The sequence below is a fragment of the Onychomys torridus genome, chromosome 11 (assembly GCF_903995425.1).
Source record: "Onychomys torridus chromosome 11, mOncTor1.1, whole genome shotgun sequence".
Taxonomy (NCBI): domain Eukaryota; kingdom Metazoa; phylum Chordata; class Mammalia; order Rodentia; family Cricetidae; genus Onychomys; species Onychomys torridus.
In genome coordinates, this window is record NC_050453.1 from 10367395 (window position 1) to 10383987 (window position 16593).

Genomic DNA, 16593 nt, shown 5'->3' on the forward strand with positions numbered 1-16593 from the left:
GATTTGATAACTAGCATAAAATTAACTATTTAAATTTGCCTCAAAGAGTCAGTCAGAACTTTTTTTTTTTTTTTTAAATAGTTTTTGTTTATGTTTTTGTGTTTTCCAGACAGGGTTTCTCGGTGTAGCCCTGGCTGTCCTGGAACTCACTCTGTAGACCAGGCTGGCCTCAAACTCACAGATATCCACCTACTTCTGCCTCCCAAGTGCTGGGATTAAAGGAGTGTGCCACCAGTGGTCTAAATTCTTACATATATACTAAATGTATGTTAAACTGGCAAGTGTTACTGTAGGTATTTCATTATTGGGTCACTTTAAGTCTCTTAGTGGTGTGCTGTTATTTGTGTTTACAAATGAGAACACTGAAGTCAGTGTCTTCCCGGTGTCACTTCATGAGTTAGTAATGACGCCACCACTCACTGCACCCAAAGCTGTGGAGTCCATGCTGCTGCCCTTTGTGTGTCAAAACCAGCAACTTCAAGGGGCCCTGGTGTCGGCAGGAGGGAAGGATTACAATGAAGGACAGCACTGGAGGCCAGGCCAGGAGGCCTGTGAGCTCCGGCTTGCCTCAGCTAAATAGCTGGACAGTCTCAAATGAGGCTGGAGCGTGTGTGGGCCCTGAGTTTGATCCCTAGCACTGCAGAGTAATAAAGTATCTCATCCCACTAGGGGAGAAACCCATCTGGTTTCTCACCCGCTCTAGCGTCTCTAGTGCCTGGGATGTTACGGCACTGGAGCGGCTCTGTTGTGATTGAACAAACCCTTTGGCTTGTCTCTCAAGTCTTGGCCATCTGAGTGAGGGAGTCGGACTGTGAGCCTCCCTGTGTGCTTTTGGTGTCCCGAGTGGAGTGTGGGCTTCCTCTTATGCCTGGGGGATGAACCAAGTCATGGCAAAGGGGCCCTTGGAAGTTTCTGAGCGGGGATTTTGTGTGAGAACAGTTGTAGGCAGGCTTCTCTCTGAGCGTGGCGAGTCTGGCATCGCATAACTAGTGCCGAGGCAGTAAGGCCACGTGCCAACTGACTTGATTTGGCCGGAAATGAGGGCAGTAGTTCCTGGGTAGGAAATAGATGGACTGAAATAGGGAGGTGAGGAGACGTTTGTCTTCCTGTTTAGGGGTGATTCTATTTGTACTGAAAGTAGAGGAGCTGTAAGTGACAGACGCTGTCACTCACAGGATCACACATCGCTGATCCCGCCTCTCTCCTCCACAGCCAAACCGTCAAGCACATTACTAAGCTAGTGGAGCAGCGTGGCAGTGACGTCTGGTGGAGCCTTCCCCCTGCGCAGCTTCTTCCCGAGGACGTCGTAGCCCAGGTAAATTGCCCTTGGTGAAAATGTGAGTGACTCTTGGCGGTAAAAGGAATTTTCCAGGATTGTATTGGAAAACTTAGGAGTTTGCTTTCCGGAGTTAGAGGCAGAGGCAGCGGATGCAGTTCAGAAGTGAACGGTTTTACTTGAAGTTGAAGCATAGCCTGTAGCACAGCAGCGGAAGGTGGAGTATTTGTGACCTCACAGGCCAGTTGTGTGGGCTGGGTGACTTGGCAGATGGTACCACGAGAGAAGTCCCTCCTGTTGGTGCAGCAGGGCTGTGTGAGCTCTGACATAGCACCGCTGATGGTGCCCTCTGTCAGACAGCATCCTGGGAGTTAACACCGTAGCTATGTCCTCGTGTGGCATTCACTTCCCATGCTCCCGCGGGGCATTGTACTCAGCTGTGAAGTGCATTTGAATGTTTATTTTTAAAATGTGAATGCAATGACTGTGTTTCCCTTTCTTAAAACTTCTGGAGCGTTTCCTGTCCCGATGTGGCCTCTGTAGGTCAAGTCTCTCCTGCTGTCTCCATAGGCGGGTGGTCCCGATGCTTTGGAGTACGTGCCAGGGCAGGATATTTTGGACATCTGGTTTGACAGTGGAACTTCGTGGGCTTGTGTTCTTCCAGGTAATTTCTTTTTTTTATTAGTTTTCCTTGTGTGTGTGTGTGTGTGTGTGTGTGTGTGTGTGTGTGTGTGTGACTCTATGTTGGTAGGGATGTGAGTGCAAGCACCCATGGGGGTGAGAGGGCCCCGAATCCCCTGGAGCTGGAGTTACAGGCAGTACTTAGCCACCCAGTGTGGGTGCTGGGAACCGAACTCTGAACTCTGGAATAGCAGCAAGAGCTCCACCAGCTAGCAGCTCCTCTCTCAGGTAATCTCTAGTTAGAGTCAAAGCCAGTTAAGGCTTTTCTTTTTCTTTTTTTTTCTTTTCTTTTCTTTTCTTTTCTTTTTTTGGGGGGATGGTGGTTTTTCGAGACAGGGTTTCTTTGTGTAGCTTTGGAGCCTGTCCTGGACTCACTCTGTAGATCAGGCTGACCTTGAACTCACAGAGAACTGCCTGCCTCTGTCTCCTGAGTGCAGGGATTAAAAGAGTGCGCCCCCACTGCCCAGCTGTCAGTTAAGATTTGAAGGCTGGCCAGATGGCTCAGCGGGTAGAGGTACCTGCCCCACAAGCCAGGTTACCCTAGCTTGACCCCATGTGAAGGTAGAAGGAGAAAGATCTCTGTCTCTGTAGAGCTGTCCTCTAAGGCCCACGACACTGAGCATGCACAGTGAGACACCTGCACAACTGCAATAAGAAGAAAGCTCTGGAAATACAGAAATACGGCTTAGATCTCTGAGCACAAGTGTTGCATGGGTTACTGTTTGTTTTGTCTCTCTTTGGGAGAGTCTGGGTCTTACTCACTGTTCTCTTACTGTGAAGAAACATGACCGAGGCAACTCTTAGGAAAGAGAACGTCTAATTAGGGCTGGCTTACAGTTTCAGAGGTTAGTCCATCATCATGGCAGGAAGTGTGGTGGCATGCAGGCAGATGCTAGAGCAGTAGCTGAGAGCTACATCCTGATCTATAGGCTGTGAGAGAACCTGGGCCGGGCAGACCCACCCCCAGTGACACACTCCTCCAACAAGGCCACACGGGCATAATCCTTTCAAAGAGCTCCACCCCTGGTGAGCAAGCATTGAAATGGATGAGCCTCTGGGGCCATTCTCATCAACACCACAGTCTGCTGCAGCTCAGATCTGGAAAGGCCTCAGACATCCTTAGTCCAGTGACTTCCCAACATGCTCCTTTTTTCAAGGTGAAATTTTGTTTAGAACTATACTACTTAAGATTAGAATGGGAACTTTTAGACAGCTTGGTGGTCTGTGCCTGTAATCCCAGCACTTGGGAGGTTGAGGCAGGGGGATCATGAATTTGAGGACAGCGTGAACTACATAGGATACCCTATCTCTAAAAATCCACAAAAAAAGATGTTTTTTTGTTGTGGTGGTTTTTTGTTTGTTTGTTTGTTTGTTTGTTTTTTTATCCCCCTCTTCACCAGCAGTTTCTTCTCTGGCCTGCTTGGCAACCTCAAGGCACCCAGTATGGAAACCACTGACATAACATGATTCCATTATTTCTCACAAAGGGATCAAGTTAGAGCCAGGACACAGAGGTCACATAGCTAATAGTGTCAGAGTGCATATGTGGCCCTCTGCAGTTCTGTTCTTCTGTCCTGTGTGTACCTTCCTAACTATCCCAGCTCTACAGACATTTCATACTTTCGGTTAGGTAAATTTCTGACTCAGTGGCTGAAGAGAAAGGGGAGAGCATGGTCAAGAATCGGAAAGGAGCAAAAGAAGGCAGCTGTGTGCAGATGTGTTAGAAGAAAAGTCCTGGAGGATCCCAAGGAGTTAGACATAGAATGAAGAAAAATTGTCAGCACAGGAAGCTTAGAGTCAGGAAGGACTCAGTCCCTCCCACCCCACCAAGTGCCAGTTGTGACCACAGGGGCTTTCTGCTTTCTAGAGCAAGGGACAGGGGCAGCAGCTCCTCTATGCAGCTGGCCACTAAGGGACTGGAAAGAGTTACCTTCAAGTTTCACGTGGAATAAGTGTGTGATCCAAAGCCTCACTGTGGGGAGTGTGGTGTAGGGCCCTAGCAGGTAAATGTGAATTCTTCATTTGGACCTTTCAGCTTATGCAGTTTGATTGTCAAATGTATATAAGTTCATGCTTATCCACTAAGATGTATGCTGGCTAACTAGATGTTAATTTAAAGAAATTTTTGTACATTAGGTTTTGGTAATTTTCTTAATTATGTTTCCCTTGACGTAATTGAGGTAGCATTGCAAGGTTCTGTGTTCTCGTACGTTTGTAGACCTTGTAGATGAGCAGCACTACGTGTGGTAGGTCAGAGCAGGAAGCAGCATTTTCCGCTGGCACATTTGGGACAGCCTCCTCAGTCTAAGGACCGAATGTGCCGTGTAAAGAGAGTGGAGCCTGTGGTGTATGACAGCACTCTTCACTGCTGGCCTCGGCAGCAGAGCTATTGACTCACATTGTTGCTCTTAATGCTGGATGTGGTTTTGGTGACCAGGCACAGTAAAGGCGGGAGTCATGCTGGGCCTTGGCCGGATTAAACTGCATGGACTGTTACTCACACCTGCCTGTCCCATGACTTCCGTGCATGGTAGGCAAGCTCTCTGCCACAGCTACCACCAGCCTCCACTGTGGATGTCTGGTCAGGTGGGCTTGACTTCGGCAGAGCATCGTTGCAGTAGAGCACAGTCGCTGTGGTTCCCTTAACCCTCTGACACACGCTTGGTTTTATTTCTTATTCTAATTAACTTCATTTTGTTGTGTTTATACATTCCAGGCACCGAGCAGAGGGCAGACTTGTATCTGGAGGGGAAGGACCAACTCGGGGGCTGGTTCCAGTCCTCCTTACTAACAAGTGTGGCCACAAGGACAAAAGCACCTTTCAAGTAAGTATCCCCTTTACGCAAAGTGAGCCTGCTTTGATGATCCTCCGAGTGCCTGCCTGGTGAGCCACAGGTGCACAGGCCAGCCACTGGCTAGCTGGAGCGCTGCTCTTCCTGGCTCTGGGATAGGGTGGTCACTGAGTCAGCATTGTCCAGAAGAGGTGCGGTAAGGCTGAACGATGCTGGGTTCATCTGCTGTGTTAGGTGCAGTTTGTAAGAAAGCTCCACAGGTTCCTCTTGTGTAGTCACAGTGGCACATGCTGTAATCTAAGCACTCTGGAGGCAGAGATGGGAGGATCTCAAGGTTAGCCTGGGCTATGTGCAGATCCTGAAAAGAACAACAAAAAGCAAACAGAGTCAACACAAGAAGGAAAGAAAAGAGGAGAGATGCAGCAGTGTGAAGCATCTGTCACTCTGGAGCGGGTTGCACCGCCTAGAAGATAAGATGGCGTGGAGTGGAGTAGCTGGGTAAACTGTAGAGCAGCGTCTTCAGTGGTGCGGAGATCATCCAGAGTGCAGGGAAGGACAGTGTGGGCTGGGGAGGGTAGCCTGAGCTCCGCTGCTGCTGTGGGACCCACAGTGACTAAGGGACTGAAGCCCCACTGGGGTGGAGTTCAGACAGTTGCTCATCCCTTCTCCACATGGAGCAGAGTGCACTCAGAAAGACTGTTAGACAGTAGCCTAAGGGTTTACTCTGCTACACTCCTAAGCCACCGCAGACCGGTAGCTCACTGACCATTTCTAGGTCACTCTTACAAACCAGACTGCTGGTAAGCACTGGTTTTCTTTCTTTCTTTCTTTCTTTCTTTCTTTCTTTCTTTCTTTCTTTCTTTCTTTCTTTCTTTCTTTCTTCCTTCCTTCCTTCCTTCCTTCCTTCCTTCCTTCCTTCCTTTCTTCCTTCCTTTCTTCCTTTCTCTCTTTCTCTCTTTCTCTCCCTCCCTCCCTCCCTCCCTCCCTCCCTCCCTCCCTCCCTTTCTCTCTTTCTTTCTTTTTGGTTTTTTGAGACAGTTTCTTCATATAGTTTTGGTGCCTGTCCTGGATCTTGCTCTGTAGCCCAGGCTGGCCTCAAACTCACAGAGATCCTCCTGGCTCTGCCTCCCGAGAGCTGGGATTAAAGGTGTGCACCAGCACTGCCCAGCAGCATTGGTTTTCTAAAGTTGTCTTTTTAAAGTCAGTTTTAAGGAGGTGGCATGCCCTGCTTTTTGGACATTAGAGGCTTGGAAATGCTCTGTTGTACAGAAAATAGAACACCTATTTTGCTGTGTTTTAAGTAGAAGATTCCCCACTTAACAGCTTGATACATGAATGCTAAGAAATGACCTTCACCCACAGTCTGTCAAGACATACCTAATGATTAAAACGATCCTTCATGCTGAAGTCATTTATCTTTCTTAGGACAGTGATGGTTCATGGATTTACACTTGGAGAAAAAGGAGAAAAGATGTCCAAGTCCCTCGGGAATGTCATTAATCCTGACACGATCATCAATGGAGGAGAAGTAGGTGTGACTGAAACTTACTTTCATTGGGTGGCCAGGCTCTTACATTAGCAATCCAAGACTAGAACTGTCTCTGACAGGCACAGGATATGCCAGGGGTGGTGGCCTAGCTACTCAGGAGGCAGAGTAGGTTCCTTGAGTTCAGGAATTCAGGGCAAATCTGGGCCAAGAACAGCAGATAGTTTGCTGTATTGTGTTAAACTTAAACTTGTGTATACACGTGTTTAGAGGCCCCAAAGTGTCAGGCTTTATTACATGAAACTACAGTTTTATAATTAAATGGAAGTTAGGGAGAAAAAAATGAGATTGCAAATTCTGAGTGCACATTATTATAGTCTTAGGATGTATACACTTTAAAGTAAGAGTGGCCATCGGATCTGGGGTTGCTGATAATTTAGGGGCAGGTTAGACTTGCTGTCATGCGAGAAACCCATGGTGTGTTGCCCCTTTCACCTCTGGTAGTCACCAGGTTGCTAGATGGTAAGGAGAGGGAAACCAGTCTGCACTCACCACTCTGGGCCATCTTGGAGCTGCTGTGTGTCTAAACCACATGTCCTGGGCACAGGGACAAGCCTGGGCCCTCCTGTCTGTGTCTTGGACGGGACTGTCTCACTCGCCTTTGCAAATATTGCCTGCTTTGTGGTGGCTTTGCCTACGTTTAGGTACTGTGCTCACACAGCCTGCATCTGAAGGGGAACTTTAGCTAAAGCTTTTGTTTTTCTAATTAAATGTTTATATTAATTCACAAACTCCTCTTGAAGATCAAAATTACAAAGGAGAAATCTCAGAAGTGCTCATCAGATAGCCTAGCACTGTACACCGTGGAAAGGTGGAGTATTCAGTTTGCCGCCCGCATTGAAAGAAAGCAGGTCTTATTTACAGTATCTTAACCCTCTGCTAGTGGAGGAAGCGTGATGGGGAAGGAGGCTCTTACATGTTGTTTTTCAATGAAAAGGACCAGAGCAAAGAGCCTCCCTTTGGAGCTGATGCCCTGCGCTGGTGGATAGCTGAATCCAATGTCTTCGCCGAAGTAACCATCGGCCCCTCTGCTCTCAGTGCTGCTAGAGATGACATCAACAAGGTCAGATCTCCTCTTTGAACGTTTATGAGACGTGTATGAAAACAGACTGTTCATTTGTTTAAAATACCAACACTAAGAAATGTCCGTGTCTTTCAGTCTGATTAATGTATAGACTATATCATAAGCTGATGTAAAGTTATACTTCATATACTTTCCATGTTCTTTGCAAGTTAAATCCACTTACCTTTCTTTTTACTTGTGAATCATATGAAATAGCATAACACATGAGCAGGCCAGGCTAGGAAAGGTGGGTTATCCTAAAGAAGGTCAATGAAAACTCATCCATTGCTTGTTTCTTCATAAAACTGGGTGTTCGCATGAGAGTTCATTTGTGCCTCTGCGGTCTTATTTAGGAATAATAGGGTTTAAAAATCTTACTAAGAAAATAATAGAACTTGAGCCAGATGATGGTGACACACACCTTTAATCTCAGCACTTAGGAGGCAGAGGCAGGGGGATCTCTGTGAGTTCAAGGTCAGCGAGGTCTACAGAGCTAGTTCCAGGACAGCCAGTGTCTTGGAACATAGAGAAACATGGTCTTAAAAGAAGAAAAAGATTCAGTACAGGCAGGCCCAGTCCCCTCCTTCCAGGCTGAGCAAAGGCCCCAGCATAGGCCCCAGGCTCCAAACACCACTGCCTGGGTGCCTCCCAAACAGTTCAAGCTATTCAATTGTCTCACTTATCCAGAGGGCCTGATCCAGTTGGGGGCTCCACAGCTTTTGGTTCATAATTCATGTGTGCCTATACTGAATCTACCAGGTTGAGCTAAATCCCCAGGGGAGTCTTGGCCCTGGAGGAGATTGGAATGGAGGGGAGGGGCTGGGGAGAAGGCGGGGGCGGGAGGGGGGAGGACTGGGGAACCCATGGCTGATATGTAAAATTAAAACACAAATATAATTAAAATAAATAAATAAATGAAGGAGGAGGAAGAGAAAAAAAGTAAAAGAAAATAACAGAACTTGGGAGAAATGAACAGTTATAAAGTAACTTTGGTGACTTGGAAGTCTCATGACTTGTCTTTAACTGTGTACTTTCCTTTATTGTGAATAGCTTAGAAACACACTCCGCTTTCTCTTGGGAAATGTGGCTGGTTTTAACCCGGAGACCGATTCTGTTCCTGCCAAAAACATGTATGTCATAGACCAGTATATGCTGCACTTAATTCAGGATTTTTCGACAAAGGTCAGTATACAGCAGCGGGCTTTGGCAAATAGCAACATTGGCACCTTTTCCATAGCTTTTAGTGGATGAACCTGGCATGCCTAGCGCACCCCAGAAAGCACACAAAGCTATGCTCCAAACAGTTCAGAGTGACTGGGATGAAGTGTCTCCTCATCTGTGCTGAATTATCACCATTTTACATTTATGAGTGTGTGTGGGCACCAGAATTCATGTGTGGACTTGGTTCTCTCCTTCCACCCTGTGGGTCCCAGAGATACGACCTAGGCTGTCAGCCTTGATAGCAGCCAGCTTTACCTGCTGAGCCATCTTGGCGTCCCTTCCCTAGCCTCGTAAGACTGCAGGAATGAAAACCACAGGCCCAGGCTTCCGGTCACAGCAGACTTTCCTCAAGATCATCTCCTTGTCCAACAAGGAATAGAACCGTATTGTTTGGGCAGGTGTGTCCCTCAGGGCAGGGTGACTCTCCTGTGTCTCCTGAGTCCTCGCTCCTCTGTACCGTGTGTTGTTGAGGTCTCACAACTTCGTGCCTCTCGTGGCTTCCTTGCGGGGACTCTGCCCCTGTCATACATCTCCTGGCCTCAGTGGCTGTCTGGAGCCTTAGTGCAAGCCTCCATTTCCCTGAAAAACCAGCAGCATGAAGAAGAGCCACATGGTCAAGTTCTGCTGTCCACTCAAGGTGTCTTCTGCCACAGCTGTAGCTGCTTATGTGTGTTTTGTTGGTAAAGCCTAAGACAACACTTCCCTGCATGGTTGATTTTGAGCAGGGAACCCCTTTGGTGGAATTCTCAGGTCGGGCTCTCTCTAATGAAATTGTGCATTTATAAATTGGAGCTTTCAGCGGCTGGGGTTGTGGGCTCAGGGCATCTTGCTTACTGTCCCAGTGAAGAACATGAGCGTTCCCTCTATGGTGCTAATCTTTAACAGTTACAGCTGCTGCTTTCTCTGCATGGAACCGCGCTCAGGCGCCTTTCCTCACCAACTGCACATTTTTCATAGCTTTGTGCTGTCTGTCGTAGAGGTGACTCACAACAGCAAACAGTAACAGTGCACATTGTGGGTGCTAAGCTGTCTTGAAGTTTCCCCCGCTCCCAGACAACTTATTCTTTTCAGTTTAGCCTCACCTGAGTTACCAGGACAGGGGCTGGAGAGATGGCTCTGCAGTTAGGAGCACTGGCCGCTTTTCCAGAAAGCCTGGATTTGATTCCCAGTACCCGTGCGGTGGCTCACAACCATTTGAAACTCCAGTTCAGGGGACCCCTCTCCCTCTTGTAGATCTGCAGGCACCGGGCACACAGGTGGTGCATAGATATACATGCAGGCAACACACCAGAATGTAAAATAAAATAAATTCTAGAAAGTTACCAAGGGCAAAGTGCGGCTAGATTCTTCACCAGAATGTAACATGAATGACTTCTAGGCAGTTTGCAGCAGAGTCCCCTCTGAAGCCTCATGAGTTGGGTCTCCATTGTCCTCTTTTTTCTTGCCATTCTGGCCTTCCAGAGTCCCACCAAAGTGACCCATTAAGCATTCTAGCTTCCCAAGTTCACAACTCTTCCACATTCCCTACAAACCCTTCCAAAGGCCTCTGAAACGGAGCAGATTTACCACAGCAACTGCCCCCCCCCCATTTTCCATATTAGTTACTTTTCTGACAACTACCAGACAAAAGCAATTTAAGGAAGAGTTTATTTTGCATTTATTTATTTGGCATGGTGGCGTGAGTGTATGTGTGCACCCGTGCATGTGTGCCCTCCACAGTACACACATGGCTGTCCAGGAATGGTGGAAGTCGGTTCTCTGTCTTCCACGTGAGCCTCTGGGAGTGGATTTAGGGTGTCCAGCCTGGTGGCTAGTGCGTTCACCTGCCAAGCCACCTCACCAATAGGGCGGGAAGAGAGAGTCTGCCGTGGCTGGGAGGACACGGTGACATTTTGTCTGCCGGCAGGAAGAAGAGATTGTGCTGGCGCTCCACTCCTTCTCTCCTTTTTATCCAGCCCGGGGCCCCTGCCAAGGGTCTTACCACTCATTCAGGGCGGGTTAAATGTCTCTGGAAACTATCATGGACACGTCCAGACGTTTATCTGCTTGGTGGTTCTAAATCCTGCCCAGTTGACAGTCTCATGAACCATCACACATATGAGATGGTCGGCGTTCCCATAATCAGACATGTCTTGCTTCAGTGTGTCCTGTGTCAGAAGCATACATGCAGATTTTCTCTAAAAAATGGACGAGAGCATAAGTAATGATGGAGCCCCTGGCTGGCACCTTCTGTTCTTTGCTGTTTTAAAAATGATTTGATTTTGGCCAATGAGATGACTCGGCTGATGAAGGCATTTACCCCAAAGCCTTGACGGCTTAAATTTGACCCTCAGAACTCATGGTGGAGAGAACCAGCTCCCAAAAGTTGCCCTCTGATCTCCATAGTCATGCCTGGTTGCACACACATGTGCACACACACTTCATACACACAAATTTTAACACCCCCCCCACACACACACAGGCATGCTGTATAGCCCTGGCTGGCCTGTAACTTGCTATGTAGACATGACTGGCTTTGAACTCAGACCACCTGTCTCTGCCTCCCTGAGTGGTGGGATTAAAGGCATGGGCCACCACATCTGACCTAAAAAAAGAAACAATTTAAAAGTTGTATGATTCCATTCCTTAGAACTCACAGGCAAAGGAGTGGCTTGGTGGGGAGCTTGTCCCAGCACACACAAAGGTCCTGTGATCTCTCATCAGCATTGTAGATTTAAAACCAAACTGGGCTGCGACGATAGTTTGGTTGGTAAAGAGGTTGCTGTACAGGCATGAGGGCCTGAGTTTGATTTCTGGAGCCCAGATGACCTTTAAAAAGTCAGGTGTGGCACAAGCTTGTGTTTTGAGTGTTGGGACCTTGAAGACAGGTGGATCTTGTGGCTTACCATCCAGAGGAGCGTGTTGAGGTCCAGACCAGGGAAGAGACCTGTTTAAAAAGCAAGGTGCGTGGATCCTGGCTGGAGCTTGACCTCTGGCATACACACACACACACACACACACACACACACACATGAACATGCATGCTTACACAAAACAGGCATTTAAACATAAACTCTTCTGCCCATGGTATATATTCTCTGTCATTTCCAGAGTAGAGCAGTGATTATTTTGAGTAGCTGTGTCTCTAGAATGACATTCTCTGGCATTCTTGTATTCTTGCCTCTGTCTTGGAAACATTTTTTTCCCTTTTTTCATGTGTATGTATGCGTGGTATGCATGCATGTGTATATGCTTGTGCAAGTGTGTATGTGCACCTTTGAGGCAGGTTCTGACAGTAAAAACCAGATCCAGTCAAATGGGCAGGTAAGATGGCTCAGCAGGTAAGGGTGCTTGCTGCCAAGCCAGGTGACCTGAGCTCACCTGGGACTCACACAGTGGGAGATCACCAACTGCAGATTGTCCTCTGACCTCCACATGTGATCTGTGGCTCATACACAAGTAAATGGAATAGCAGATGTGTAAAACAACAAGAAAGTGAACCAGTAAACAGTTTATTTGAAATTTCAAGGGCGAGTTTTATAAAAGGGAAAGAAAGCCCAGAGCTCACTCCGTGCTGGTTTTGCAGTGTGCTTCAGGGTCCTGGCTCCACACACTGAGGCTGGAATCACAGGCATTGCCCGAGGGAGGGCCACCTACGTGAGTTCTGGGCATCCGTACTCGGTTCTCATGCCTGTGCAGCAAGCACGGTGGCTGAGCCATCTATCTCCTGAGATGCTAGTGCAAGGGGCTTGCTTCCCCCGTGACGATGCCTGTTTTCATGGCTCATCCCAGACCCCACATTTCTCCTGTCTCTGTTCTCTAGATTACTGATTCCTACAAACAGTACGATTTTGGGAAAGTCATCAGGCTGTTAAAAGCATTCTATACCAGAGAACTGTCCAGCTTCTACTTCAGCATAGTCAAGGACAGGTGAGTGTGGCTAAGCATGCAGTCCTCAGCAGCATCAAGATGCAGTGGCCACGTGGGCAGCCGGGCAGTAATTACATCCGGGAAATGGGTCAAGCCCCACATGTGCCCTGCCACTTACCAGCTTCATGTTTGGGGCAACTTAGAGTGCAATCTCAGTGTGTCTGAAAAATGAGGAGGGCAATACCCATCCTTCTAGTCCTAGTACTCGGAGGCAGAGGCAGGAGGATCTCTGAGTTCAAGACTAGCCTAGTCTACCAAGAGATTTCCACGCCAGGCTGAGTGGACTTGGTGACTAGTCTGGCATGAGCTGTCAGCCCCAGCCTGTCACACAGCACCTCAGTGGCTTTGGCATAGGCTTTACAACTCACGCTCTTTTCCTGAAAACCCTATGGCACCATTGAGATGGGAGTCAGTTTAAATGTTGTCAGTTACTCTGTTGGTTGTACACAGAGATGGCGACCTAGAATGTCCTTAAAGTCAGAGGAAACAGGTACATCTTGAGAGTAAAGTGGGATAGAAGAAAAGTTGTCCAGGACCGGTATGGAGTAGATGTAGTGTCGGCTGTTCTTCCAGGCTCTACTGTGAGAGCGAGAACGACCCCAAACGGCGCTCCTGTCAGACCGCATTGGCAGAAATTCTGGATGTGTTGGTCCGTTCTTTTGCCCCAATTCTTCCTCACTTGGCAGAAGAGGTGTTCCAGCACATCCCCTATGTCAAAGGTAAGGACAGCTGTGCTCTGCATGAGAGGGGCCGTGGCCAGGGTTGGACTGGGCTTTGTAAGTGTCTCACAGTGCACTTACAGTGTCACTGGGACGGATGCCTTTTGGTCATCCAGTCTGCTCTGGACCTTCTCACAGGAGTCAGGGCTGACTCTGTGCCTTCAGAGATAGATTAAGTACCTGCCAGCATTGAGAAAACACTTTTGCTTAAATGTGTTTATAATGTTCCAAAATGTATTTAAAGCTCTTTGTTTTGTTCTTTGTTTGTTTTTCAAGATAGGGTTTCTCTGTGTAGCTCTGGTTGTCCTGGAAGTCACTTTGTAGGCCAGGCTGGCCTTGAGATCCACTTGCCTCTGACTCCCAAGTGCAGGGATTAAAGGTGTGAGCTACCCCTGCCAGGCTGTATTTTAAGCTGTATTCAAGCAAAGTACAGTGCTTTTTAGTGAATACTTTCATGTTAGGTTTTTTTTTCTCTCCTGACTTTATTTCCATAGAAAACTAGAACTCATGGGGGTGTTGGGTGGGTCACTCCTAACCTCATAGCAGGAGGAACAACTGTTTATACTTGTGCTTCATTTTGGAGACTTCATGTTGATGTGTTTCTAATGTGACCCACCTTTTACTCGTGGACCCTGTGAACAGCACACTTGTTCACTGAACTTCACGTCCTATGTAACAACCCTTGTCTCTCCATTGGTGAGTGGTAAGTCTCATTGGTTAAAGTTTATATGCTGTCTAGACTGTGTATAACTCAGTTCACTTTCTTTTTTTAAAGAACCCAAGAGTGTTTTTCGAACTGGCTGGATTAATACAAGCTCTATCTGGAAGAAACCAGGACTGGAGGAGGCAGTGGAGAGTGCGTGTGCCATGCGAGATTCCTTTCTTGGCAGCATCCCTGGCAAAAATGCTGCCGAGTACGAGGTTATCATTGTGATTGAGCCAGGGCTCCTGTTTGAGATCATGGAGGTATGCTTGATGGATGGAGCTATGCAAGTCACTCCCTTCGGAAATGGTGGGAGCATTGAATCTGGAATCTCTTTCTGTTCTCAAATGTTTAAGATCGTGTATTAATGTAGAAGCTAGGATTTCAGTCTGGCAACACTGAACCTGTCACTGTCCCCTGCTCTGAACGTGTGACACATGCAGGGGGCTGTTTAGGTCAGTGCCAGACATCCTCGGCAGTAGTGTCAGATTACATAAAAACCAGGAGATTTACACTGAAGGCCTGGGTTTTTAAAAAAATTTGTCCATCTGGATCATATTCCAAAAATGAGTTCTCAACGGGCAGAGGTGGCACACGCCTTTAGTCCCAGCACTCGAGAGGCAGAGGCAGGCAGATCTCTGTGAGTTCGAGGCCAGCCTGGTCTACAGAGCTAGTTCCAGGACAGCCAGGGTTACACAGAGAAATCCTGTCTCAAAAAACAAACAACCCCAAAACAACCCAAAGTAAGTTCTCTTTAATTTCATAAGAACCAGAGACAGCAAATGAACATATTTCTCCAAACTTTCCTTGTGTTTAAACTCCACATGTCCCACCTGAGTTTTCTTTATGGGCCTCTTAGGGAATGATTGGCCAAGGGGCAGGATGGTAAGTGTAATACACTGACCTGAGCCTTGTGTCTAGTTTAAATGCTTAAGGAAAGAACTGTCGGTGAATGTATGTTTTTAAAGGTTTTATTACTGTCAGTTTGGGGCTGAAAGGTGGCTCAGCAGTTAAGAGCACTTGCTAATTCAGTGGGGGACCTGGGTTCAGTTTCCAGCACTCACCTAGTGGCCCACACCTACCTGTCACTACACTTTCAGGAGATCCAACACCCTCTTCTGCATGTAGTACATATACATTCATACAGCCCTCATGCACATAACATACCTTAAGTCTTTAAGAAGGAACCATCTTATTTCGGTTGGTAAACTCAATTTAAACATGTAAAGATTTGAGACGTGGAGTCACTAGAGTATTTGACATTGCTGGCAATGGTAAGAATAGACGCTGGCCACTGTATGCTGCACAGCCAAGTTCTGGTTTGCCGTCCACCTCCCCCACCCCTGCACACATGTATGCTTATGGACAGCAAATTAATCGAGTCTCATGTTCTTTCATTTTTAAAGGAATATTTATATTAATTCACAAACTCCTCTTGAAGATAAAAATTACAAAGGAAAAAAAAATCTCAAAAGTGCTTATCAGCCTAGTCACTGTACACCATGGAAAGATGGAGTATCAGGTTGCTGCCAGTGTGCTGTACTGAAAGCCGGTCTTATTTACAGTATCTTTTTTATTTATTTATTTATTTATTTATTTATTTATTTATTTTTGAGACAGGGTTTCTCTGTGTAGCTTTGTGCCTTTCTTGGAACTCACTTTGGAGACCAGGCTGGCCTCGAACTCACAGAGATCTGCCTGGCTCTGCCTCCTGAGTGCTGGGATTAAAGGCGTGCGCCACCACCGCCCAGGTACTTACAGTATCTTAACCACTCTGCTAATAGAGGAAGCGTGATGGGGAAGGAGGCTCTTCAAAAGTTGGCAGAATTTTGGCTTGACAGATAAGGGTAACTTAGCCTCTTACTCATTGCAAAGTAAGTGTAATAAATACCATAGAGGTCGAGGTTTGAGGGGAACCATAGTTTTCAAAGTAAAAAACTAAAATTGATGGTCCAATTGTAATTGAAAGTAACTTTCCCATGCCTTCCAGATGCTCCAGGCTGAGGAGACATCTAGCACGTCTCAGCTGAATGAGCTAATGATGGCCTCCCAGACAACACTGCTGGCTCAGGAGCCACGGGAGAGGACTGCAGACGGCATTGAGCTCACAGGGACATTCCTCATCAATCTAGAGGGTGAGAGCAGTGGGTGTGGACTGAAGAGCTGAGGGCACCCCCAGCTTGCCATGGGACTGGGTTACTGTAAGGACAGCCTGTGACCTGTACACAGCGGCGAGCTGGCTGAGCCAGCAGCTCTCCGGGCTCTAGGAACTGAAGCTGAGGCCGGGAGGCTCCTTCTCACCCACTGAGTAACTGTAACTGTGAGTCTTTTTCCTTCTGGTGTTGTGTCCTCATAGGAGGTAGTGCCTAATACTACCCAGACCCACTCGCCCTTCCTAGGCAGATTCTAAAATTTCCCTTGATGACTGTCCAAAATTAAAATACTATCTAGCCATTCTTACAGGGGTTCGGTAAGATTTACTGGGGTTTCTTTTCTTTTTTTTTTTTTTTTTTTAAAGATTTATTTATTTATTATGTATACAGCATGTATGACCAGACGAGGGCACCAAATCTCATTACAGATGGTTGTGAGCCACCATGTGGTTGCTGGGAATTGAACTCAGGACCTTTGAAAGAACAGTCAGTGCTCTTAACCTCTGAGCCATCTCTCCAGCCCTTACTGG

The 16593-nt window shown here is 47.2% G+C and overlaps 1 protein-coding gene across 1 annotated transcript in view; it reads left to right on the forward strand.

Annotated features, from left to right (window-relative positions):
• Positions 1 to 16593, forward strand: part of Iars2 (isoleucyl-tRNA synthetase 2, mitochondrial) — a 39903-nt gene that overhangs the window by 22423 nt on the left and 887 nt on the right. The window contains exons 13-22 of the mRNA XM_036202328.1: positions 1213 to 1315; positions 1847 to 1940; positions 4674 to 4782; positions 6175 to 6277; positions 7233 to 7358; positions 8409 to 8540; positions 12382 to 12488; positions 13062 to 13207; positions 13983 to 14173; positions 15901 to 16045. Of these exons, the coding sequence (XP_036058221.1) occupies positions 1213 to 1315; positions 1847 to 1940; positions 4674 to 4782; positions 6175 to 6277; positions 7233 to 7358; positions 8409 to 8540; positions 12382 to 12488; positions 13062 to 13207; positions 13983 to 14173; positions 15901 to 16045 (1256 nt within the window). The remainder of the gene's footprint in view (positions 1 to 1212; positions 1316 to 1846; positions 1941 to 4673; positions 4783 to 6174; positions 6278 to 7232; positions 7359 to 8408; positions 8541 to 12381; positions 12489 to 13061; positions 13208 to 13982; positions 14174 to 15900; positions 16046 to 16593) is intronic.